The sequence below is a fragment of the Hemitrygon akajei genome, chromosome 20 (assembly GCF_048418815.1).
Source record: "Hemitrygon akajei chromosome 20, sHemAka1.3, whole genome shotgun sequence".
NCBI classification, from domain to species: Eukaryota; Metazoa; Chordata; class Chondrichthyes; order Myliobatiformes; family Dasyatidae; genus Hemitrygon; species Hemitrygon akajei.
In genome coordinates this window covers 51,022,709-51,050,170 of record NC_133143.1, presented here as the reverse complement: position 1 = coordinate 51,050,170, position 27,462 = coordinate 51,022,709, and the positions used below count along the sequence as shown (strand labels likewise).

Here is a 27,462-nt window from a genome sequence, read left to right as displayed (position 1 = left end):
TGTACTTCTACAACTATAGTATGATTGGTACATGACACATTTGAGCATGCATAATCAGGTGCTTTTCATTTTTTTAATGGGACTAAAACAGACTACAAAAAAACACGTCCAGTGAAATATTGGATATAGAGGAGACCTCAATGAGGATATTTGTTTTTAAACAAAACACTTGAAAATTGTTTTCAAGCAAATGAACACAAATTTATTTCCCTTGCATCTGAAAATCTGCTTACAGTTTGAAGAGAGCTCCTAAGCTGGCAAGAGGACCATGCTGAGGTTCTCCATTAGGGGAGGTTCTTTTATGAGCAGAATGACACATGGAGTCAGGAAAACTCTGATAGATGACTGACCCCAGAATACCCTGGCCTTCTGGTCATGAATTTGACTTGCATAACTGACAAAGCAATGTAAGGAGATGTGGCTGGGAAAACTATGTTGCTGTGATAGTTTTTAAAAAGACACTAGTTTTTTTTAATACACTTTAATTTAATGAATGAAAAATAATCTACTTTTTCCAATCCCTAGCATTTCTGACATTAAATGTTGACATATATTTGCAGCATTTTTTCTTTCTGGTTAAAGACAATGGAAGTTGGCTGGACATTGGAACCAGGTAAGTGAATTTTGGAATTAATTCAATGCCCTGCTGATTTTTGACATATCTATATATATGTATCATGTTTTATAAGATGCTTATCATCAAATCTTTTATACTTGATCCCTCCTGATTTTCATCTGATTCCTTTTCACTCAGTTATTGTACCACGTTAACATAAATATGAGGATATGGGTCAGTAAGCATTTCATTGTCTTGCAAGTCCATTTATCTACGTAAAAAGATTATTTTATAAAATTTAGCATGCAGCAATCTTTGCGTTGGCAGTGCTTGCACAAATTGCAGATGATGTAGATTTGGCACTTGCACAAGTGTAGCTAGATCAGAAACAGGAAGGGGACTAGATTGTTCATCATAGAATCTAAAACTGGTCTTGATATGAATTAGGTCTGAATTGATTCTACCAGAGTATAGGATTTCAGAGGGAAATTCAGCTTATACTCCTCAAACCTGCTTATCTGAGTTGCTACTGTTATTTATTAAATGGCTATGTGACATTTAGTCTAGTGCAATTTACTCAGAAGCTCAGCAGTGATTTTAGCATGACACCTAAAGCGCCTTAACAGAACTAATACAACTTACTAATACAATAAAAGAAAGCACTAGATTTGATTAGCTGGATATGACTTTTCTATCTTACTAATTTTCCTATTTCCAACATCCCAGAGCCTGCGGTTTGTTATAATATTTGCAAACATAAGTAAATGCAGAAAACATTGTGTTTGACTGAATAAGAGTCTGCCCTCTATATGTAGCTTTAGCGAGTTAATTAAACCCTTGAGTTAAGATCTGGCCCTTTCTCCACCTGGGAGTTATGCTGCATGTACCTATGGTTGGCATGATGCCTATAATTCATCAACAAAGATATAATTAATCGCATAGTTAACAGTTGTGGTGGCAACAATACTGTTGTGACTTTTACCTGCTGTATACAGCTGTCACTTACCACATGTTCTGATTTAACCCCACTCTGTTGCAACCCACTGTACACATCATAGTGTAATGACTCTAGTTTTGGTGCAAGAAAATGGCTGCCTTATCAGTAGGATTACCCTTATCAGTAGCTTGCATTTGTATAGGGCTTTTAGCATTTGGTTGTCTCCCCAGAGCATTTGAGGCTGAGGGGAGACCTGATAAAGGTTTTTAAAATAATGAGAGACATTGCCAGGTTAGACAGTCAGAACCTTTTTCCCCAGGTTGTGAATTTCAAACACCAGAGGATACGAGGTTTAGAGGGGAGCAGTTTAAAGGTGACATAAGTGTTATTTTTTTTTAATGCAGGATGTGTTAGGTGTCTGGAATAGGTTAGCAGGGATAGTAGTGGAATCAGGTAGTTTGATGGAGTTTAAGATATTTTTAGATAGAGACATGAATAAGTTGAAGTTCACTTTATTGTCATTCAACATACACGTGTATACGGCCAAACGAAACAACGTTCCTCCGGATCAAAGTACACAACGCAATATATGTAACTCTCACATACAACACAAATAAGATAATAAATAATAAGATGCATTTACGACACAGGTTTAAGAAGTAAACAGTATAACGCTACTGGTGCTTCATATATAATGAGAACTGGCTGGCAGCAGGGAGTTCATCGTCTTATGGCCTGGGGGAAGAAGCTGTTGCCCATCATAAAACTTGTCCTAATACTACAGTGCCTCCTGCCTGATGGTAGGGTGTCAAAAAGTTTGTTGAACGGATGGGAGAGATCGTTGACAATGCTGAGGGCCTTGCATATGCAGCAGTCCTGATGAATATCTCTGATGTGTGGAAGAGAGGCCCTGGTAAACTTCTCAGCAGTACTCGCAATCCTTTTTTAAGGACTTGCGGTCAGATGCCTTACAAATTGCATACCGGACAGTGATGCAGCTGGTCAGGACACTATCGATGATGCTCCTTTAAAAATTGATTAGAATGAGGGGTGGGAACCCTCAATCTCCTCAGGAACTTAACTCGTTAAGGAGTCTGGTCAGGTATGGAAGTTTGAAAGGTGTCTTGTACTATAAGGTTCCGTGACTCTTTGCTCCTTAAAAGCCTGTTCATTCTCTGACATTGATGCCATCTTTCTTTGTAACCAACAGATTCTCTTCTACCACTGAGTAATATGAAAGTTGTTTCCTCCCCTCTTCTCCTCTTGCAGTTAATCATCCTTTGCACTCTCCCTGTTTTGAGGTGATCATTTATTGTGGCCCAGGTTTTCAATGAAGACAGATTTTCTAGTGACTTGTATATTGGTTTGTTCTAGACTCGATATAATCCATAAACGTTCTGCAAGGGTGTTAACATAGCTGTCATCTTTTTAAAATTTAAGTTTCTGTTGCCAAAGCCATGGAGTTCTATATACCCTTAATTATCCACGAATTTAGTCACGTTCTGCCATTTCAGTGGGCCGATAAGAGTCACTTCGCTATCATTCCAGAGACATTTGCAAGCCAGAACAAGTAAGAGTGGTTTATAAGAACATAAGAACATTGGTTGATTCACTTCCGAAGACCATTATTGAACCATTTAGATTTTTAATTTGGTGAATCAGAATTGGAATCAGGTTTATTGTCACAGCCTTATATGACATGATTTTTTGCTTTGAGGCAGCAGCGAAGTACAAAGGCATAACATTGCTTTAAATTACAAAATAAATAAATAATGCTAAAGGAAAAAGATCATGAGGTAATGTTCAATGGCTCATGGCTATTCAGAAATATGACAACTGATGGGAAGAAGCAGTTCCTGAGTTGTTGACTGTGGGTCTTCAGGCTCCTGCATCTCCTTCCGTAGAGATGGAAAGAGGGCATGTCCTGGATGGTGAAGGCACTTAATAATGGGCACGTCTTTCTTGAGGCACTGTCTCTTGATCATGTCCTGGATGTCAGGGAAGGTTGTGCTTGTGATGGAGGTGGTTTCACGATCATTATTATTGATGCCATCTGTCTTTCAGGATTATATAATTGATTGAATTTAAACTCCCCAGTTGCTGTTGTGTGATGAATGGTGGGGGGGGGGGGGGTGCGGTAGATGAATTGAAAGTGTACTTAGATGATTTGTCTTCACTTCTGTATTGATGGTATACCAGTATAAACTGGATCCATTATGAAATCAGTGAGCTACAAGTTATAAAAGTACCTTGCCATGACATTTATATCGGTCACCCTGCCAAAGAAATGAAAATGTCAGTGTTGACTATTAGTGTCCTTACTCATTTTCACTTGAGTTTTAGTTTGCATTTCACAGTGCCTTACGGATGCATTTCTAGCAAGTTTGGGAATAAATGAGCATCTACTGAAGATGGAAGTAAGCGCCAAACTTAAAATATATTATCAGCCAAATGATAAAAGTGATACTCACTTGGTAATAACAGTTGTGTTCAAATTTTCATATTTTGAAAATGTTAACACTGACTTCTGTGTGACTCTTGACAACAGTTAAATAAAAGTCTTGGTAAGGAATGTTTGTAGTTTATAATTCATTCACTTTAGTGAGCTATGTTTAAAAAGAGATCAGGATTTGGGGACTAGGTAGCATTTTAGCACTAAATACTCATTTTGGGGAGCCACTTTGGCTGCTGTCTCCCTGTCTGCCGACTGTGAAGGTTTTTATATTATAAGGAGCCAAATATTACTGACCTGATTTCCTCCTCCCTCCCCCCCCCCCCCCGCCCCCCGACCCCACCACACATTCGGAAGTGTCATTCACAGTTTATACAGAAAGCATTAAAAGTGTGAGAAATCTTTTAATGTTTTTGGAACTAGGATGGCACGGTAGTATAGCAGTCAATGTAATACTACTATTGTGCCAACGATCGCAGATTGGAGTTCAGTTCCCACCACTGTCTGTAAGGGGTTCATTTGGCTTTCCTCCCACATTCCAAAGATGTATGTGTTAGGGTCAGTGAATTATGGAGCATGCTACATTGGTGCCGGTAGCGTAGCAACACTTGCAGGCTGTCCAGCATAATACTCGCTAATTTGTTTCGACACAAGTGATGCATTTCACTATGTTTCGATGTATATGTAACAAATAAAGCTAATCTTTATCCTTAGAAATATTTAAATAGTAACTTATTTATAGAGTACTTTTAATACAAAAGACGTAGTTCAGAGTGTTTTATAATGGGATAAAGTGTAGACATAAAAATAAAAGACAAAGTGGTGTTTATTAAAAGCAAGGTTAATTAAATAGTTTTTGTGCTGGTGTTTAAAGGCGTCAACTGAGTCTGTGTTTCTTATAGTTTCAGACATTGAGTTCCACAGTTTAGGAGAGTAGTTCAAAAACTGGCCTGTAATTTTCTTTTGAGTGAGATTGGTTAAATTTAACAAATCAGCGGAAGAAGGCAGGAAAATGAAGGTGATCAGGGCCTTGGCCCGAATCGTTGACTGTACTCTTTTCCATCGATGCTGCCTGGCCTGCTGAGTTCCTCCAGCATTTTGTGTGTGTTGTTTGGATTCCCAGCATCTGCAGATTTTCTCGTTTGAAATTTCAGCATGATTGGGTTCTGTCATAGGAACCCAACGTTAACACATTTTTACAAATTCAGTTCCAGACTTGCTGTCATTTAAAAGGCAACTTGGTAGCAGTTCCATTCCCAACATTCAATATTCAAGATGAGTTGCCTAATGGTTAAGAGACTGGATTTGCAACCTGGAGCTCGGAAGTGATGATCAGCTGACACTGATTTCAAATTCAATCATGGCACCTGGAGTACTTAAATACAGCTAATTAAATAATATGGATTTAAAAATATCCATTATGGGTAGACAGAATGTCATCATCTGCAGTTTATTAAATTAAAAGAACTGTGAAATGGGAAAGAAATCTACTTTCTTACTGGGTCTGACGTGTACAGGACACCAGAGTCGCAGCAAGTGGCCAGCAACCCAGTCAGTTCTGTCAAACCACTGAAGTTAATTACAGAACTGCAGCCATTCTGGAAGACATGCACCAGCAGCTTCTCAAGGGCAGTCAAGAGTGGGCAGTGAATTCTTGTTTTGGAAACAAATGCTGATCGTACCAGCGACAGCATTGAATATATTAATTTTACAAAATAGACTTGATTGTGGGAATCACTGCACAGGTAGGGTGGAAGGATGTAAAATTCTGGAATTGAGTTGAAGTGATTTGTTGAAGAGGATTAGAGATGGTCTTCCCTTGTTTCTAATTGAGGCTTGCCAAGATTTCTGTACTTAACAATATGGTCTTATAAACAACCACTGAAGCTAAGTATTTTAACGCGATGCTGGGGCAGGAAAAGAACATGATGCTGAAATCCCGTGCAGATTCTCCAAGTGGTCCAACGTAATTTCTTGTGGTGCCTGGCTAAAGGTTCTGTAATATGGTAGAAATGGATTTAAGAGCTTGTCAGGACCTTTGTTTGAAGGTCATTTTTAATTTTGTTTTCATATGCATTACAGTGATGTGCTTTGTTGAATATTAAACTACTTTGCCTAGTTAGCATTTGTATTTATCTTTGCAAATTTATCTGGGCGTCACGGTAGCATAGCGGTTAGCACAATACTGTTACAGCTGAGGACGTTCTGGAGTTCAAAGTTCAATTCTGGCGCCGTTCCGTAGAGGTATTTCCTCCCCGTGAAATGCATGGGATTTCCCCAGGGACTCCGGTTTCCTCTCACTGTCCAAAGTCGTACTGAGTGGGTTAAGTGGTTGTTATAAGGTGTCCCGTGATTAGGTTGGGGTTAATTGGGTTTGTCAGGGGCCGCTGGGATGCTGTAGCTCAAAGGGCTGGAAGGCCTACTTCCCGCTGTGTCGCTAAATAAAATAAAATAAATTGTACTTTACAATTTACAGAATACAGAACTGTCACATGCTTTAATCCACTCTGTCTTAATAGGTGTAATCAAGTCCTCCTAGCCGTGCTAACAGGATTGTCACCCCCCCCCCCCCCCCAATTTGGAGACGGCAATAAAAGCTGTTTTTAGTTTCTGAATCAAGAGTTGACATGTTTAACAGCTACCATGTATCTTAATAACATCTTCAAGGTCAATGCAGCCCAGTAAGCTTGTTAAACTTTATCAGCAGAGCTTGAGGAAAGTTTAGATTCGGTTTTAAACCATTGTGCAATATTGACTTTGAGCGATAGAGTGAAATGTGTGGGAGCATTAAGATTTATTCAATAATCAGCTCTGTGGTTCTGCTGATGTTGAGCGACAGGTTGTTGCTGTGACGACATTCAACCATGTTTTCAATCTCCCTCCTATATGTCGATCTGTCACCACGTTTGATTTGGCCAACAACAGTGGTGTCATCAGCAAATTGCAGCAGTACGATTACTATAAATTACAAAACAATACAACAAGAATGAGGTAGTGTCCGGGCTCATAGATTATTGAGAAATCTGATGGTGGAAGAGAAAAAAACTGTTACTGAATTGTCAAGTGTGGGTCTTCAGGCTCCACTCAACCATCAAACTCTTGGACCAAAGGGGATAACTTCACCTGCCTCATCACTGAAATGTTCCCACAACCTATGTATTCTTTTTCTAGAATCTTCATCTCATATTCTCTATATTTATTGCTTATTTATTATTATTTATTTTTGTGTTTGCACAGTTTGTTGTGTGTTGGACAGAGATTGTCAACCCTGTTGCTGCAGTCTTTCATTGATTCTATATTGGATTTATTGAGTTGCCCACAAGAAAATGAATTTCAGTGTTGTATATCATGACATACAGTTTACACATTTTGCTAATAAATTTACTTTGAACTGTACCTCCTCGATGGATATCACTAATGCAAAGCCCATTTATAAAACATCTTCTGAAGTAATTTACAGCCAATCAGCACAAAGCTGGCAAGGAATTTTATATCTAACTACATTGATTCAGCAAGTGATGATGACCTAGCTGGTAATGTGACAAGAAGCCCAACACGGTCTTGATATCTGTCAATGTATGAAAATAAAGTTGGTAGACAGTGACTAACTTCTGTTTTTATCATAGTTTTGGATTTTAGGACATTATCAACTCTGGTTTTTGCACTGCAACTAACACATGAATTTATGCCTGATAGAGCATATCCTGATAGAGACTACAGTTTAATAGATCTGTATTTTACTTACATATATTCATACATTACATGGATACAATAAGATACAAAGTATAGTGAGGGCTGTAAGCACTTGCCTGAAGTGACCTCAAAGCCTATTTTCCTTTTGATCTGAAATTGTTAACAATAAAGCCAAGTGAAGACCAAGCATAATCATATTCATGTACCAAACCTTTGGTGGTTGTGTCGCATGCCTCAGGCATTAAAAGAGAAGATTTATATTCCACATGTTATTTATAAGGGAGACAGTGGAGTTACACATTTTTCCCTCCATCATTTAGCCTTTAAGTACTGTATTGCATTGCTGGAAGAAACCTTGCCAGCTGTAGCCAACACAAAAATACATAAACAATAATTTTGATGAAAGCAGTTCTGTAATGGCAGACAACATTTCAGACAGGAAGGCATTCAAGGAGACCATTTAAAATATGGACGTCACTATCTAATCTGGCGCAGTGTTGATACTTGAGCATAAGGCTCCAATGTCTTTCAGTAAGACAGGAGTAGGCTATTCTGATGCCGAGATATGACCTTTTTTGGCTACCTTGAGTTCTCCAAGTTACTTGTAAACCTCATGGCAGCAAAAATATTTATCTCAATTTGGGGATTGTTGTGCAAAATTAACATCTTTTTTCATATTGTTAAAAATAATTGTTCTCTTTGTTACAGTATCAGTCATTACGTCATCGTGATGTCCATGACCATATTTCTTCTGCTCCTAAGTCGGTTGGCTGAGACACTTACCAGTCGGAGAATTAGGCTTCAAGGAAAACTCAAGCAGCATTTCACATAACTTTCTGAGCAACTTGGAACGATTAAACCTGATGCTCCATTTGAACTGCGGAGCTGAACTTTGCATTGGATTAAAACGGGTAACATGGTGTGCAGTTGATCACACCAGCCTCAGTCCTTGTATCATTTGCCTCATAGGGACAATAAGCATCTGAATGCATGAAACAGTTTTCTTGAACTTTAAGTGACCGGAGTTTTGTACTGACATTGACATGATTTGAATTAAATGATGTAAAAGCAATATGCAATTGCTCTAGGATCACTGAGACAACTGTTAAATTCGGTTTAAAAAAACACACAGTTTTAATCTGGTGAAATGTTTGTAATGAAATTAAGCAATTTTATGCATTTTGCAAGGACAGTTGCATTCATAATAACCTAAGTCCAGGTTATGGAGGCATTGGCAAACCATTTTCAGCTGGAGTACACCATTACGTTTTGGTGATTGGGATTGGTTCTGTGCTCTATTGAATAGCCTGAATGTGGAATTGGCAATGCGGTGGAATAGTGGAGGTAGCAAGTCTGTGGGGGATTATTCAAGAAGAGGAATGTCAGATTTTAAAAAAAGAAATGCCTAAAATGAAATGTGTATTGAGAAAAGATTCCAAGCTGAAATGGGAAATCTTCTGTTTTTGATCTGATTAAGCATTTTGATTCTTTTGAACTCAGTTTGATACATTGGGACTTGTTCTACCTGCTGCCCTGCATTTGAACATGCTATGTCGTGAATTTCAGGGGAGTGGTAATGTAAGTAACACCACAGATTTGACATGTCTGGCGTCAAATTTTAATTAAATGGTATTAAAGTTGATGCTGTTAAGACATAACTAGATCAAGATGGAGTTCAAGACTCTAAATTTGGGTAAATATATGTATTTGCCAGGCACATGTGGTTTCTGGGATTTTTGTCTGAGAGAAAACTGTAATGGCTATGCATTGCCTATTATTAGTTGTAAGATGAAACTCTGCCCTTTTTCACTCCTCTCAGTAAGGTTGAAATTTATAATGGTCTTAATATGTTGCACCCAACTTGAAATCTTGTAGACTTATTTTACAAGATCTGGATTCTTATGTGATAAGACTGTTGAATATAAAGAATTTAAACTTGTTTAGTTGCTCCTGGAACCTCAGCCCACAAGAACATTCATTCCTATGTTTAATGTTTTGGGTTGTTTCAAACACTTGTAATTCTTTAAATAAAGATTTTTATCCCTCTAACCACTTTAAATGTACTTCTTCATGGCAATTTATTTCAGCTGGTCATTCTTTCCTTCTATATATTAATGTCATACTTTAACCTTATCAATGTAGATTTTATGTGGTATCCTGTAACTGATTTCTTATCCTGAAATTTAAACTTATCTTCTGTTCTGATTTTAGTTGAGGGTCAATCTCATTACTCATTGTGTGTTCTATCTAATACAATTAGATCTTGCTGGTGCTCAATTGACTGCTAGTGTTAGAGCGACCATTGTATAACAGTAGACGAGTATCATTTTGGTAGTTCCTCACAAAAACATTTTAAATGACAGATGGCCATTAATAAGTATTTCCGTCCTGTATTTTAGAGTCATGGTATTGATTCTCCTAATGTTATAAATACCGGAAATGTATAAAGAGAAGTAGAAATTATTGGGAATATTTAGCAGGTCTGAAATTCAAAGTAAATGTATTACTAAAGTAGGTATATGTCACCACTTACTACTTTGAGATTAATTTTCTTACAGTAAGGCAAGGAAATACATAGAATCAATGAAAACTACTGACAAACAGCCAATGTGCAAAAGAAGACAAACTGCAAATAAAATAAATAATATAAGTTGTAGAATCAGTACAGAGTTGAAGGGAATGAAGTTATCCACGCTGGTTCAGGAGCCTGATGGTTGAAGGATAATAACCGTTCCTGAACCTCAGGTTCCACATCACCAGGCTGAGGAAGAGTTATTTCCCCTCAATCATCAGACTCTTGAACCAGACGGCATAACTTCATTCAACTCCACTCACCCCAATACTGAACTGGTTCCAGAACCTATGGACTCACTTTCACGGACCCTACAATACATGATCTCAATGCTTATTGCTTATTTACTTATTATTAGTTATTATTTTGCTTTTTTTTCTCATTTTGTAATCGCACAATTTTGTCCGTTTGTTTGTCCGTCTTTGTTGTGTGTGATTTCTCATTGATCTCATTATGTTTCTTGCAGTTGCTGTGAAAATACTTTGATGATATATTTTAAACTTTGAACCTGGTGGTGTTGGGCCTAAGTCTCTTGTACCCCCTTCCCGATTGCAGCAGCCGGAAGAGAGCACAGCCTGAGCGGTGGGGGCACTTGATGATGGATGCTGCTTTCTTGTGGCATTCTCCTTGCTGATGTGCTTAAAGATGGGGGTGGGTTTACCTGTGATGGACTGGGCTGTATCCACTGCCTTTTGCAGACTCCTTTCGTCCTTGGGCGTTAGTGTTTCCGTGCCAGGCTGTGATGCAACCAGTCAGAGTACGCTCCAGAAGTCTGTCAAAGTTTTAGATGACATGCCAAATCTGCGCAAACCTCTAAGAAAGCAGAGGTCAGATACTGTCAGTGGAATTTAAGTATTAGGTCCGTGAATGCTCAGCAAAACTGGAAGTGTATTTGGTGTTAAAATAGGTCTTGAGGGGTGGAGATGAACGTGTTGGGTAATGAAGTAGAGTGGAAGTGAGTTGATGGGGTCAGGGTTCCAGAAGAAAAAAAACATACCTAAAAATTGACAACAGTTTAAGTGACAAAAGCAATGGTTGAGCAAGGTGAAGGTAGATGGTAACAAGACCATGTAACCATAACCATATAATAATTACAACACGGAAACAGGCCATCTCGGCCCTTCTAGTCCGTGCCGAACGCTTACTCTCACCTAGTCCCACCAACCTGCACTCAGCCCATAACCCTCCATTCCTTTCCTGTCCAGGTGAAGAAGTTTGGATTGATCATCACATGAAGCTGTTTGAACTTGGTGTTGAGGTGCAGGGAGCTGATGAGGGGAAATGGAAGTTATAATTTTTATTTTGCATATTATTTTACTATTTTATTTTTTTACTTTAAATGTAGCATATTGTCACTGTAATGCAGCATTTGCTTCCTGTTTAAAAAAAAATGGTGACAGAACCCAAACAGGACTAAATTATGACAAGGCACCAGTTAGGGTTTAGAAAATAAATAGAACAGCTGTGCTCACTGCTTCTCGGCATCAGCAAGTGCACAGCTGTTAGCATCATGAACCGTTGCAGAGAATCAGCATAACAAAACAACAGCGATTTATTAGCTTGACCTACAAAAACAGAACTGCAGTCCACAACAGACTTGCACAAGCAGGGCTTACTTTAAAATAGAATTAAACTATCCTTCGCACCAAGGTTAGTCCCTAATAACCCCGGATCCGGTACACACGTCTTTACCATGTCTACATTGGCAAACAGGCAGCTGCTGATAAAATGACAAGGGTTATTTTGGGGGATGCATTCTACATTTCACAGGAATGACACAGATTGGGCATATTTGCATATTAAGTTTTATTTCGTACTGCTGCTATATTACTGTTGGCATACTAATCTATTCATTTAAATGTCTCCCAGGCTTGTACATCTAAAGTTACCCAATTTGATAGTTGTTAAGTGCCTGATCTGAAATATATTCATGCACCAGTCCTTAAAGCAGTCCTTAAAGCAAATGTGCTCACAGCATTAAACTGGTTTTGAGTGGATGTAGAGTATTGTTACAGCAATGGACAAGCAGCAGCAAAATTGTTAGTCCATCCATACAAAGGCAAATTGTGGAATAGATTCAATTATTTCTGGCCTGGCTAAGGGAAGAATTTTGGGTGGTAATCAAGGAAATAATTTCAACCATATAATCATCCCGCCAAGAACATAAAACTTATCAGTATGTAATATCACTTGAGGTGTTTGCTGATTATAAATGTACCCAACACCAATACAAAATAATACTAAAACATATAAATGACTTTCTGACGATATGTCTGGATCAGATATTAAACTGGCCAATTTGTTTCAGCCAGTGCTCCATTCTTTAATACACGTATTTTAAGAGGCCAAGAAGAGTTCAATGTGCTCTTGGGGGGATGGGGGAATTATGTAGGTTGTCTGGCTCAAAGATTTTAAGCTACAGGCTGGGAAAAAAAGAGACTTTCTTTCTATTTTTACTATGTATTTGACAATGAAGTGGTGCAGATGCTCTCAAAATATTCCAATAACCAGAAGGCATCTGTTGTGTAAATAGAAGACATATTGAACAGCAGTGGTTTGTGGAAACTTAACAGCTGACTTATCTCGACTGGTCCCTAAGGGTAGTTGCACACCACTAATCCAAATGTTGGTAGTTCTATCACTCCCAGGCTCTCATTATTTCTTGTGATTTCTGCAGTTTCAAGTTCTTTATATATTTACTTCATTGGGAAAAATATGGAATGAACAAAATCCTTGATGGAATACACCAACAGTAGAGGGCCTGGGAACTGAGAGACCAACGAGCAGAAGAACATGCTTCCCTGAAAGTGGTGTCACACACAGAGAGGGAGGTGAGGAAGGCTTTTAGCCTTCTGGGTGTTACCAGTCAAGGTGCTGGGTACAGGAGTTGGGATGTTATGTTGCAGTTGGTGAGGCTGCATTTGGAACACTGTGTTTAGTGTGGTCATGCTGCTATAGGAAAGAGGCCATTAAGCTGGAAAGAGTTCAAAGGAGCTTTGTGGGGATTTGCCAGGACTTGAACTGAGAGAAAGCTGGGATGTTTTTCCATTGGAGTGCAGATGCATGAGGGGTGATCTTTCAGAGGTGTATAAAATTATGGGAGGGGCATAGATAAAGAGAGCACACACAACCTGTTTCCCTAGGATTGGAGAATAACCAGAAAACAGGTTTAGGTGAGAGGGGAGAGATTTAATAGGAAACTGAGGGCCATCTTTTTCACCACAGTGTTGTCAGTATATAGAATGAGCTGCCAGAGGAAGTGTTTGAGATAGGTACATTAACAACATTTAAAAGGTACTTGGACAGGTAAATGGATAGGAAAGGTCTAGAGAGTTATGGGCTAAACATGGGCAAATGGGACCAGCTTAGATGGGAATCTTTGTTAGCCTAGGTGAGTTGGCCTATTGAGCCTGTTTCTGTGCTGTATTACTCTATGACCAAGAATAGTTAATATTTTTAAAGAGTTTAAAAGCCAAAGGAAAAAATAATGTGTTTGTTCTGAGCCTTGGGCGTACATATTACTATACATCTATGAATGTCAATCTTGACCAAGTATTTTTTCTTCTCACATTTAGATCTTGGATTCAAACTCCATTTTGGATGTTGTTCGGGTTGTTACTCGGGTTCAGAGTGAGGAAGTGATGTTCTTCTAGGCACTGTCTACTCTTTCTGACGGAGGTAAATGTCCTTTGAGGCTATTTAAAGAAAAATGGAGGATTTTCCCCAGCCTGGCCACTGTCCCTTCTGCAATCTTCCCCCTCTCCCCCTCCCCCCCCCCACCACCTTTCTACAGGAACTATCTGTTCTAAATCTGGCATTATTAAGTTTTTTGACAAGAAATCGGAAAAGCCATGTGTCCAGGTTCCACTTTCAACTATGCTCTGTCCCTGTTGAGATTGGTTACACCTTTGAGTAAGCAATCAAGGTTTGCTTTTCCAAATGATTTGATTTATTGATTGCGATACAGTGCGGAAAAGGCCCTACGAGCTGTGCCACCCCCCAATCGCCTGATTTAGCCCTAGCTTAATCACAGCACAATTTACAAGGTCCAATTAACTTACCAACTGGTATGTCTTTGGACTATGGGAAGAAGTTGGAGTACCCCTGCAAAGGGAGAACATTGAATGTTAAGCACTTTGTCCTTTCTGAGATGGCCATAGCCTTTATGTAACTTTGATTTCAATAACTATTACTTGAGTGGAAAGTCCATGTATGTTGGTCACATCTACATTGCACAATGTCTATGGCATCAAAATATTTTAGTTTAAAATTTTACTGCCTGTATACTATGAATATTATCAGTGTACCTTCTAATTTAAGCTTTGCAGAACAGAGATATGACAATGACAATTTGCCCCATTTTGATTGAAGAATGATAGCTTGGTAAGGTAGCTTCAGCCACCATGTATGTCAAAATCCAATCAGTTCTGATGTATAATGCAACATTCTCAGTTCTCACAAGAAGAAAGAATAACCTTGCAAATTTCTTATAATCGCTCAGTTGCTGTTGACAGCATAAGACAATATGTTATGCACAGCTCATCACTTTATGTCTTTTCTGAGATTGGTGCCTAAAATTGTAACCCATACAGTGTTCCAAGGTCAATATCATTACCAATTCAATATCATTACTTGTTTTTTCATATATAATACACTAATAGATTAAAGCAAACTCTTCCTATTGCAACTATACATGCAAAAATAAATTACATACTGCTCTTTGCCTTCAGATCCAATCTGTTCTTTGACATCATATTTCCCATAAGTAGAACAGGACACATATTAAACAATTGAATATGTTAGTGTTGTATGATGCTGTTGTATTTCCAGCAGGAAAGATTTACTCTATTTAGGATTAACTAAGAAGGTGGTGTTGCAAAAGACTGCACAAGAGTTGAGATAAGAGCTTAAACTGCTCATGAATGTAACTGATGATTACATTCGATGTTAGTTCTAATGGTACCTGTCCTAGCAAGTCCTGAATTTCTCTGGCATCATTGCATTACTACTGATTTGAGGCACATTTTCTGGATAAATATAGATAAGACTAGAGAATAAGAATTTTAACAAAGAAGAGGGTCTCACTCTAAGTAAGAACTGGAATTTGATTATAAACAAGGTGGGAAAGCAGAAATGTGATTGGTTGAGGACTAACCAATCAGGAGGGACGAATGGGGTTATAAATACCACCAAACTAGATGCGCCTAGGCATCATCTCTGATGAAGATGGTGGAATTTGTCATCAAAACATTGGATAAAATCGATAGCTGTACCCTGCTGGAAGCCCAAGCTTATTCATCAGATAAGCCGGGAAAGCACTAGATCCTTTTTCAAATAAAGATCCTATTTTCTCAAACTGTTGCCAACTATTCAGCTTGCTTTCCTTAATAATGTCTGATTTTTTTTTTACCATTCTCTTTCAGCTGTCAGAAGAGATTCATCTCCACAAGATGGGGGCATATATGTCACAGCGACAGTGACTTCATTTCTAGGGTTTCTCAAGGATATAGACTGTATTAATTTATTTTTCTATCCAATATTTGCTTCTGCACCTTGTCCCTCCATTGCAGGTGTTCTAATGCTTCTTTTCACATTTAGCTATGAAATTGGTCAGCTTCCTGCAAAGAGACAATTGAGTGAGGCCTGCTTTCTTTACCATGATACTGTGGAACCCAAAAGGGATTTGAAGCACATAGAAAATTTTTGGCTCCAGATTCAATAAAGTAGGGACTTCATCATTTTGAAGTAACTTGTTCATGAAACTCTGGATTTCAGACATCAAGGCAGAAGACCAGATGATGTGCTCACCTGCAATGGTTAAAAACACCAGGATTCAACAACTCCAAAATTTTACAATCTATTATCACCAAGCACTTTAAACTGAAGCATATTAATTCAGTGTCATTTTAATTGTGACATATTAATTTAACATAATTTTTAATGGTACTAAATCTTGGTGACTGCTCAACCATCTGACAGTTCAACCTTGCCAGCCCTTCCAGATGTCTCCCATGATTTTATTGCATATATAGATCCATACCCAAAGCTGACATTAATCCCACTATTTCTTTCTTCCTTCAAGTTCGTCTTGATCCTGAAACTGTTGTATCTTTGACTGCAGCTGTCCTACTTAAGAATAACACCCAATGAAATCCTGCTGGAAGCTTGCAGTATGAGATTGTGAAGGTCCACATGTAGCTTTAAAACAAATTGTCTCTTATTGATTAAAGTCTTGGTTTACTTTAATTTAAACAGAAAGACATGATATTGTAAAGAAATGCAGTGGAGAGCTTTCTTATTTCCACAGTTCCTGGCCTAAAATTTACTTTAACTAAAAATATATTTAACATGGTCATAAGTGTGTTTTTATGCAAGTTAATATTTTATTGAAAGAGTAACCTTGGACTATTCATAGACGGTTGGGTTATAAGAACTGTTCTCACTGTGCCCGAAAAATATCAAGTTGAAGCCATATACAATGAGTCTGAGCAAAGATTATTGCAATGAATTTATATCATGGAAATAGATTTTGACTTGAGAGAAAGTAGTGCTTTGTTCTGTGAACTGTGATTGTTTTAGATCCCAGTGCTGATTGAATTGCCTTTCTAATGTAAAGGCCAGAAAAAGGAAAGGATGAACTAACCATAGAAAGGCATTTCTCAGCTGCTTGCTTGCTGCTTCTCTTTATGGCTATGTGTCACATGGCTCGAGACAAATCAAAGGCAAATTTGGATTTGTATACTGCTCTTCACAAGCTCAAGACAACACAACGTGCCTTCAAGTGCCTTCACTGTTGTGATGTAGGAAATGCCTTCTGTGTCCATTCCATTTAGCACAACTCTGGTATCACGCAGTAAGATGGTGAGTGTCACTAAGGCTCTGCTGTGGTCCTACTTATGAAAGCCATTGTGGGTATGTGCATCTGCATGTGGATTGGTGATGACAAAGCCAAATAGTATTTCCCGAAATGTCGATTGTTTATTCTATTCCATAGATGCTGCCTGGCCTGCTGAATTTCTCCAGCATTGTGTGTGTGTGTGTGTGTGTTGCCTGGATTTCTACCTTGTGTTGCTTCTCCCGATAACCTGCTGCAGACCCAGTCTGTTAGTTGTATGCTTCAGGACTCCAGTAGCTCGGTCATTGCTGGCGATGGACACTAAAATCTTCCACCCAGAATACATTACTACATGGAGTTGTTTTCCATTATGGAGGTACAAAGCATGGAAGCTGAAGGACAGTAGATGATTTTCTTCCTTGACTATGTTTAGCTTTATGCCATCAAACTTAATGGGATCTGGAGTCAGATGGCTTTTTACAACAACCCAGTGATTTCACAGACATTATTGCTGATATTTTCTTTTCATTCCAGTTTAATTTACTGAATTTAAGTTGCAAACCCTCTGTGACAGTATTTGAATTCATCATTAGATCATTATTACTCCAGGCTTCTGACCATTCAACCATTAAGACCATTGCTGGCATACTATACCTGGGAGGGCCCTGAAAACCCGTGCCAACTAACTGGCGACATCTTCAATTTTCCGTAACTTCCGCCATCTCCAACAGGATCTTTTTTTCCAGTCCTGATAAAGGGTCTCAGCCCGAAACATCAGCTGTTTATTCATTTCCACAGACACGGCCTGATCTGCCAAGTTCCTCCAGCATTTTGTGTGCTTTGCCTCAGAATTCCTGCATCTGCAGATTTACTTGTGTTTCAGTTTGTCACTGCTGCAGTTGGAGGTTCGCACCTGCTTCAAAAGATAGATAGATAGATACTTTATTCATCCCCATGGGGAAATTCAACATTTTTTCCAATGTCCCATACAATTATTGTAGCAAAACTAATTACATACAATACTTAACTCAGTAAAAATATGATATGCATCTAAAATCACTCTCTCAAAAAGCATTTATAATAGCTTTTAAAAAGTTCTTAAGTAGTTTACTTAAATACATTGAGTCCTAACCCCGGCACTTTAACATATCTTACTCCTGGCGGTTGAATTGTAAAGCCGAATGGCATTGGGGAGTATTGATCTCTTCATCCTGTCTGAGGAGCATTGCATCGATAGTAACCTGTCGCTGAAACTGCTTCTCTGTCTCTGGATGGTGCTATGTAGAGGATGTTCAGGGTTTTCCATAATTGACCGTAGCCTACTCAGCGCCCTTCGCTCTGCTACCGATGTTATACTCTCCAGTACTTTGCCCACGACAGAGCCCGCCTTCCTTACCAGCTTATTAAGACGTGAGACGTCCCTCTTCTTAATGCTGCCTCCCCAACACGCCACCACAAAGAAGAGGGCCCTCTCCACAACTGACCTATAGAACATCTTCAGCATCTCACTACAAACATTGAATGACGCCAACCTTCTAAGGAAGTACAGTCGACTCTGTGCCTTCCTGCACAAGGCATCTGTGTTGGCAGTCCAGTCTAGCTTCTCGTCTAACTGTACTCCCAGATACTTGTAGGTCTTAACCTGCTCCACACATTCTCCATTAATGATCACTGGCTCCATATGAGGCCTAGACAATCATACCGGTACCCAAGAGCAGGGTGAGCTGCCTCAATGACTATCACCCAATGACATTTACATCTACTTTGATGAAGTACTTTGAGAGGTTAGTCATGGCTAGATTCAACTCCTGCCCAAGTAAGGACCTGGACCCACTGCAATTTGCTTATTGCCACAATAGGTCAATGGCAGACACAATCTCAATGGCTCTCCACTTGGCCTTGGATCACCTGGACAACAGTGATACCTTTTTCAGGCTGCTGTTTAATGATTACAGCTCAGCGTTAAAGACAATCATACCCTCAGATCTAATCAACCAGTGGACTACTCTTAGTCAGGCCTCTACCCTTTTCCTGTTTGGCATGAGTGACTCTACCAAGAGCCAAAGCACAAGACCATGACTTTGGCTAACAAAGTTCTTCAGGTCATTGAGGCACCGAAACATCCAAACCCTACTCAAGGTTGTGGTTTTCTTGGAGGGTTTATATATGTTCTCTTATACCCTTATTGTATTTTGTAATTTTTTAAAATTACTAAGTATTGCAATGTACTGCTGCCACAAAATAAATTGCGTGACATATGCAAGTGATATTAAACCTAAAACTGATTCTAATTCTTGATCACAATCTTTTGTGGCATTTCTTGTTTGCTTATTTTGTTGAAAAGCAAGATCATTTTTTTTTAGTGGAAAGTTTATATCATTTGAATTAGAAGCCAAAATTTACAACAGGAGTATTTGGAGGAAATTCTATTTTAAAGTAGAATGGGTACCATTTATAGCCACACAATACTCGGATGGTAAATCTGACGGAAATTTCTCAACTTGCAATCCCAGCTGGGAATTAGCTACAAGTAGATCTGTCACATTAAATCAATATGCCTGTCTTCCCTTCAGTAAGCATTACCCTGAATCAAGTTACTACTAATCAGTAATGCATCTTTTCAGACAACACACTTTTCAAATTATAACATTTTACTTGTACTTTGTCACCACATTATTAATCTGTGATGGGTGTTCCTATTCTTAGGCGCGCACACTTTGAAACCGTGCTAGCCGTGAGACACCAATCTGTACACACAAAGGTACTTGAAATTCCCTTTGCAGCCTCTTCTGCCGAGCAATTATTCTGCCCTATATGGTATAAGCTTCTACATATTTTTTATTCCTTCGGGAGATACAAACATCACTGGCAAGCCCAGCATTTAATACCCATCCCTAATTACCCTATGAAAGGATGTTTTTGAGTCACATGCTTGAATATAGGAAATAGAAGCAGAAAGAGGACTTGCTGTCTCTAAGGCCTGCCCTATCATTCAACAAGTTTATGGACAATCCTGTACTTCAACTCCACTTTACAGCTTGATTCCTCATATTCCTTGATTCCCTTTAATGTCCAAAAATCTAACTAATTCAGCTTTGAATGCAAAGAATGAGCATCCTGCAATCGAGAGCAGAGAATTGCAAAGATTTACAAGCCTCTGTGAAGAACTTCCTTCCGTTCTCAGTCAACAGCAGAAACCTCATCTTAATTTTTACTGTTGTAAACATTGTGGTGAAACCTCTTCCTCATTGTGGTTAGGGAGGGCTTGCAAAGATATGGATTCCATGATAGTTGAAAGAACAGCAATATATTTCAAAATCATAGTGGTGTCTAACTTAAAGGGAAGCTGAAAGTGTTCCCAAATGCTTACCAAATTTGTCCCCCTGGGTGGACACAGGAACCAGATTTGGAAGTGTTGTTGAAGAAGCCTTAATAGTTTTTTTGCAGCAAATGAAACAACAGGAAACATTGTGGTTAATGTATCAACTGCTTCTATGTTAAGCTATTTGTCGAGTATTGTAAAGACCACTGACTTTTAACTTCAGGATTATAATCACGTTGAAAGGTAATGCTGGACTGTAAATGTTTTAAGCAAATATGAAGGCAGGAAGAGGAGGAAGGGTAAGGCAGAAAAGAATAAAAAAGGGAAGGTCTGTGATTGCAGGAAAAGTAGGAGAGATTAATTGACAAAAGGGATGATCATGCAAAGGCAAAGTGAGACAGCAGCTGGACAAATACATTAACCAAAAATGGGTATAGAAGAATTACAAGCATTGTTGCCCACATCTGCCTTCCAAGAGTAAAATAAGAGCAGTGGGCTTTGATTTAAAGTAAGATTAATTGTTCCCTGAGCTGTAAATATGAAGTTTTGAATTTAGGGTAATCAAATTTATAATTTAATAATACTTCCTCTTTCCCTGATCTGTGCATATGGTGATAAAATTTAAAATTTAATAATGCTTCCTCTTCCCCTGGTCTGTGCATACTGTATTAGGAGAATTTTATAATTTAGATTGAATTTCATTTTGGCCTCTTTGAAGTTGACTGGCAAAGAAAAGTTTATGCGCCCTATCTTGGGTAACTTGTTGTTCAGTTAGATTTCATGTAAATTTACTTTTTTCCTGCTAGAATTCACATGAAATTCAGCTGAACAAAAGGTTTCACAGACATTGCCAGCTTTCTCTCCCTGTTTGTGACCAACAGGCACAAAGAAGAATATTAAAATCCCAGAAAGTAGCTACACCAGATGATAAGGAAAAGCAGATGGCAAGCTTGCCTTTATTATTTGAGAAATTGAGCTCAAATTAGGCAGTTATGTTGCTGCTTTTGAAAACTCTGGTTAGGCTGCATTTCAGGCATTGCATTCATTTCTGGTTGCCCTATTCCAGGAAGGATGTTGAAAACTATGCAGAAAAGGTTTACCAGGATGGTGTCTGGATTAAAGGGCATATGCCATGAGTTGATGCCGAACAAATTTCAGTTGTTTTCTTTGGAGCAGTGGAAGCTAAGAGAAGAACTGACAGAGGTTTGTAAGATTATGAGGGGCAAAGATGATGAGGGACAAAGAATACAGGACATACATTTAAGATGAGAAAAATTAAGTCCAAAGAAGATGTGTGGGGTAAGTTTATTTACACAGAGAGTGCTGGAATCGTTGCCTATGGTGGTGGTGAAGGCAAATACAATAGAGGCATTCAAGGGGCTCTTAGGTAGGCAGGTGAAAGTGCGGGAAATGGAAGGATATACACATTGTGCAGGCAGAAGGGATTAGTTTACCTGACCATTTAATTACGGACTAATTCGTTCAGCACATTGGGTGGGAAGGCCTGTTCCTGTGCAATGCTGTTCTATGTCCACATTTGAAATGCTGCAGAACAACGCAAAAAAAGTCCCTTCTGCTAATTAGCAAAAATATCAATGAGCTAATCCTCTCATAAAGTTTATCAATGTAAAGGGGGAAGACGCATATTAAAAAACAATGTTTCCCTCTTAATTCCTACCATCTTCTTAGTTTCATGTGAGTACAGAAGCCACATACAAAGTACACTGGTGCTCCCGTTTTGCTTGCTTGCAAATATGGTCATGAAAGAGCAGGGTCTCCTTTGAAACCTTCTGTTATTTAAAATAAGTACCACGATACCTTACATGAGATCAGACATTGTATGCATTTTTAATTAAATCCCGACACCAAATGCATCCCAATGAGCATGCAGGGAGAATGCTGATGGGTATGAATATTGGAGTGAACATTTAATCTACTTCTACCTCTTTTCAATAAGTAAAATCTCAAGATCCCCTGCAGTCTTTAAAGTCTGATTTTAAGACAAATTTATAGTCAGTTACTTGTATTAAAAAGCCTGATGGAAATTGAAAATTGTGATCCCTGACCAAATAGATTCTTAACATTTATTGAAAGTTTTCAAAATTTTATGTTAAAAAATTATGATTTATATAAGAAGATGAAAAACCTAAGCCTTCCATTTGTGATGAACCATTTTTATGAGGATGTTGCAAAACCATTTACAGTCAGCAGTGGTGAGATAATCCGGCAAATATAGTGGGCAATTCACGCATAGCAATGTCTTTCAGCAAGATTCAATTGATTTCCATTGGGAGATAATGAATGGATTGGTCCCTGAAAGGAACTACTGTACTCTTTTCTTGAATTAGATATTTTACACCTAAGGTTGTGCCTTAGCTTAATGCTTAGTTTGAAAGATGGCAACACTCTGTATCTGCACAGAAGGTGTAGACATACTGGAGTATTGTAGCCGAAATGTAACAATAGTTTGTGTATGAATTTAAGATACAGGACCCTTTTGAAATCTTAAGGTTCTAGAGGGGCACTTGATTCCATAAGACCATAAGACAAAAGATCAGAAGTCGGCCATTCGGCCCATCAAGTCTGCTCCGCCATTTTATCATGAGCTGATCCATTCTCCCATTTAGTCCCATTCCCCCACCTTCTCACCATAACCTTTGATGCCCTAGCTACTCAGATACCTATCAATCTCTGCCTTAAATACACCCAATGACTTGACCTTCATGCTACCTGTGGCAACAAATTCCACAGATTCACCACCCTCTGGCCAACAAAATTTCTTCACATCTCTGTTCTGAATGGGCGCCCTTCAATTCTTAAGTCATGCCCTCTCGTACCAGACTCCCCCACCATGGGAAACAACTTTGCCACATCCATTCTGTCCATGCCTTTCAACATTTGATATGTTTCTATGAGGTCAACCCTCATTCTTCTAAACTCCAAGGAGTACAGTCCAAGAGTGGTCAAACGTTCCTCATATGTTAACTCTCTCATTCCCGGAATCATTCTAGTGAATCTTCACTGAACCAAACTTTGAGTCAAGGACAAGCACAATGCTGACTGAGTGACAGCAGTAATTGAATTATAAATTGGTCTTTAGACATTATTGCTTTATAAAGCTCAGCTGATAAGATTAGGAGTGTCACAGCATGGAAACACAATTATCCTTGTTATGTCTAATTCATGAGGTTTTATGTCTGCCATTAGATTGCTGGATCAGGAACAAATGTCCAGGTTTGGGAAAAATTAATAAATATTTTAAGTATTTTGCTCAATGATACTGTGCATGTTTCAGTGCTACAATGGCATGTTGATTTAGATTCTGTGCTCACAATCTTTCCAAGTTTAAGATGATGCATTAGTTAAGTAAATTCATCTTTTAGACTGTAAGACCATAAGACACAGGAGCAGAATTAGGCCATTCGGCCCATTGAGTTTTCTCCACCATTCTATCTTGGCTCATCCATTACCCATTTCAACCCCATTCTCCTGCCCTCTCGCTCTGATTAATCAAGAACCTAGCAACCTCCACCTTAAATACGCCCAATGACCTGGCCTGCAAACCTGGCTGTGGCAATAACTTCCACAAATTCACTATACGCTGGATAAATACATCTCTGTTCTAAATGGACATCCTTCTATTCTGAGGCTTTTCTCTCTAATCCTAGACTCCCCCACTGTAGGAAACATCCTCTCCACATCCATTCTATCTAGACCTTTTAATAGATTTCAATGAAATCCCCACCCCCCCACCCTTTCTTCTAAAGTCCAGTGAGTACACTTTGAGAATCATCAAATGTTTCTCGTGTTAACCTGGTCATTCATGGAATGATTCTCATGAGCCTCCTCTGGACTCTCTCCAATGCCAGCACATCTTTTCTTAGATAAGGGGCCTAAAACTGCTCACAATACTCCAAGTGCAGTCTGACTAATGCCATACAAAGCCTCATCATTAAATTCTGCCTTTTATATTCTAGTCCTCTCGAAATAAATGCTAAGATTGCATTTTCCTTCCTTACCACCGACTCAACCTGCAAGTTAACCTTTAGGGAATGATAAGATAAAGGAACAGAAGTAGGCCATTTGGCCCATCGAGTCCACTCTGCCCTTTCATCATGGCTGATCCAATTTTCCTCTCAGCCCCAATCTCCTTCCTTCTTCATGCCTTGACCAATCAAGAATCTACCAACCATTGCCTTAAATAAAAATAAAGATTAGGCCTCCACAGCATGAGGACTCCCAAACCCTTTTGCACCTCTGATTTCTGAATATTCTCCCTGTTTATAAAATAGTCCACATCTTAATTCCCTCTACCAGAATGCATGACCATACACTTCCCTACACTGTATTCCATCTGCCATTTGTTTCCCCATTCTCCCAATTGGTGTAAGTCCTTCTACAGATTCCCTGCTTCCTCAACACCAATTGCCCCTCCACCCATGGTGCACAAACTTGGCCACAAAGCCATTAGTTCCATTGGGGACACTGCAAAAGTTTTAATGACCTTTTAATTTCCTCTGCATTCAGTAGTGTTTGCTATAGCTCCATTGCTTGTCATTTATTTAAAAGACTGCTTGGTATTAGGGAGGGGTAGCAATCCAGCTTGGATGGGGTCATAAAAGAAAGCTTTCAAGGGACTGCTGTGTCTTAAATCAAACTCCAGTTCAAAAGATGCATGCTATAACGTGTTATACTTGATGGTGTTAGGTTACAGTATTCCAGTGCGCTTCTGGATTTGATTTTGTTAGAATTGAAGCTCCAAGGTAAAGCAAGGTGATTCAGTTTAGGTATGAAGTATATCATTGAGATAATAGTCCCCCAATAAATTCTTCAGCTGCAGTCACATACTTCCCCGTTTGTTCTTCGCTTCCCTTCCATCACCTATTGCTTTGAAAGCTGGTTGCTTTTGATTACAAAACAATGAAGCTTAAGGCTGACATAAAACCACAATGTCTCACTTACTAGCTGCTTCACAGTGTGATTTTGGACAGATGGTCACCCCACCCTACCCCTGCCCCCCCCAAGCCTATCTCAGTAGACCCTGCCACCATTGAATCCTGCACTGTGATAGTCTCTTTGTCAGCTGAGTGGTCCTGTGACCTGTTGTCTTATTAGTCTTCAACGATCAGGCTCCTGAACCAATATGGATAACTTCACTCCTCAACACTGAACTGATTTCACAACCAATGGATTCACTTTCAAGGACTCTACAACTCATGTTCTTTCTTTCTTTCCTCCCTCTATTTATTGTTTTTCTATTTGCATAGTTTGTCTTCTTTTGCACATTAGTTGTTGTTCATCTTTATTTGTGTGTGTAATCTCTCAGAGAATCTATTGTATTTCTATCTATTGTAAATGCCTGCAAGAAAATGAATCTCAGGGTAGTAAGATATACATACTCCGAGGATAAATTTACTTTGAACTGAATTGTGCTGTTGTAATCAGAGTTACTGAAACAACCATCACTCTTCCCACCAAACATAATTTGAAGGTTTTGATTATTTTTCACAAGCTTTATATTAATATTAACTATAAATTGATTTTAGAAAAGTTAACCTATTGGTGACCTATTTGATCACAAATTAACTGAAGATTAACATTGGAATAGAGTGCACTAGTTAAATAAGTCTCTGGGAAGGTACTCCTTTTAAAACCTGTTCATGTTGTCGAGTTATCTCATGCAAAACGCAATGAAGTAACACAAGATCAGCGGAGTTCCGGGAGAATTTCATGCACCATCTGATCTGATACATCAACAACAGAAATTCAAAAATAGAAGTAACTTGGATCAACTTAGCCCTTATAAAATGGCCACTGGTGCATAACATTAATTTGAAAACAAATTATATATAATTATAGCAGGGTCCCTTGATCAATTCAGATGGGGAAAATGGTACCAAGTAAAATCTGAAGTAATTGTGTGCTTTTGAACAACTGTGCAAATGACTTGAAGCAGACAGTCTAACACTCTTCCCATTCTGCACAGAGATGATAGCAGAGCTTTTTCTTTTGAAACCAGCAGTGAATAATGAGTTGTCAGGGTTGCTGGTGAAGTATTGAAGGCCCTGGAGAAAAGCTGGTTGGAGAAGGGTTTTTTTTACTGCATTTAATACTGGTGCTTGGCCACAAGAAGTTCTCAACAATGCCTTTACTGGGTGTCTAGCAGAAAATTGAGAGAGTCAGTTTTTACACTCTCTCCAACCCCTAAAGTCCAAGATTGAGAGAGATCTCACTTCACCAGAATAATCACGATGCGGCTGTCCAGATTTTGAGTCAAGTGGCAGCATAATCATGTAGCAGTTTTGTGGAGTTGGGCTTGCTACAGAATCTGCCCGTGATCACATTGTGCTTTAGTTTCTTCCCACTTTTCTAAGCTGGTTAATAACCAGAATTAGAATCAGGTGTAATACCACTGGCATATATTGTGAAATTTGTTGTTTTGCAGCAGCAATACATAACACTGTAATACAGAAAAACTATAAATTACAATAAAAATATATATTTTAAAATTAAATAGTAGTGTGAAAAGAGAGCAAAAAAATCTCAGTGGTGTACATGGGTTCATTGTCCATTCAGAAATCTGATGCTGGTGAGGAAGAAGCCGTTCCTAAAATGTTGAGTGTGTGCTTTCAGGCTCCTGTGCCACCTCCTCATTTTAGCAATGAGAAGAGGACAAGTCCTGGAGGATGGTGGTCCTTAATGTTAGATGCTGCCTTTCAGAGGCATCACCTTTTGAAAACGTCTTCAGTGTTGGGGAGGTTTGTGTCCATGGTGAATGATTTTTAGTCCATGAAGATGAGTCCATTTGAACTGATTGTAGAATCACTTCAGAGTTGAAGTGAGTCTACTTCAGGAGCCTGATGGTTGAAGAGTAATAAATATTCTTGTGCCTGGTGGTGTGGGAACAGTTATTACCCTTCAGGCATCAGGATCCTGAACCAAACTTTATTCACCTCATCACTGAACCAATTCCACAACCTAGGTACTCACTTTCAAGGGTTCTACAACTAATGTTCTCTGTACGTATGTATGTATTTATTCATCCAGCCATCCATTCATTCATTCATTCATTTATTTCTTTGCTTATTTATTGAT

The 27,462-nt window shown here is 38.8% G+C and overlaps 1 protein-coding gene across 5 annotated transcripts in view; it reads left to right on the top strand.

Moving 5' to 3' along the window:
- pign (phosphatidylinositol glycan anchor biosynthesis, class N) overlaps nucleotides 1-9,697 on the top strand; it is a 132,866-nt gene extending 123,169 nt beyond the window's left edge. For 4 of the 5 annotated variants that reach the window (XM_073024291.1, XM_073024294.1, XM_073024292.1 and 1 more), the window contains 2 exons: nucleotides 561-613; nucleotides 8,347-9,697. In XM_073024291.1, the coding sequence (XP_072880392.1) occupies nucleotides 561-613; nucleotides 8,347-8,470 (177 nt within the window). In that variant the 3' untranslated portion in view covers nucleotides 8,471-9,697. The remainder of the gene's footprint in view (nucleotides 1-560; nucleotides 614-8,346) is intronic. The other variant, XM_073024293.1, reaches the window with a different exon arrangement.
- Nucleotides 9,698-27,462: the final 17,765 nt, after the last annotated feature.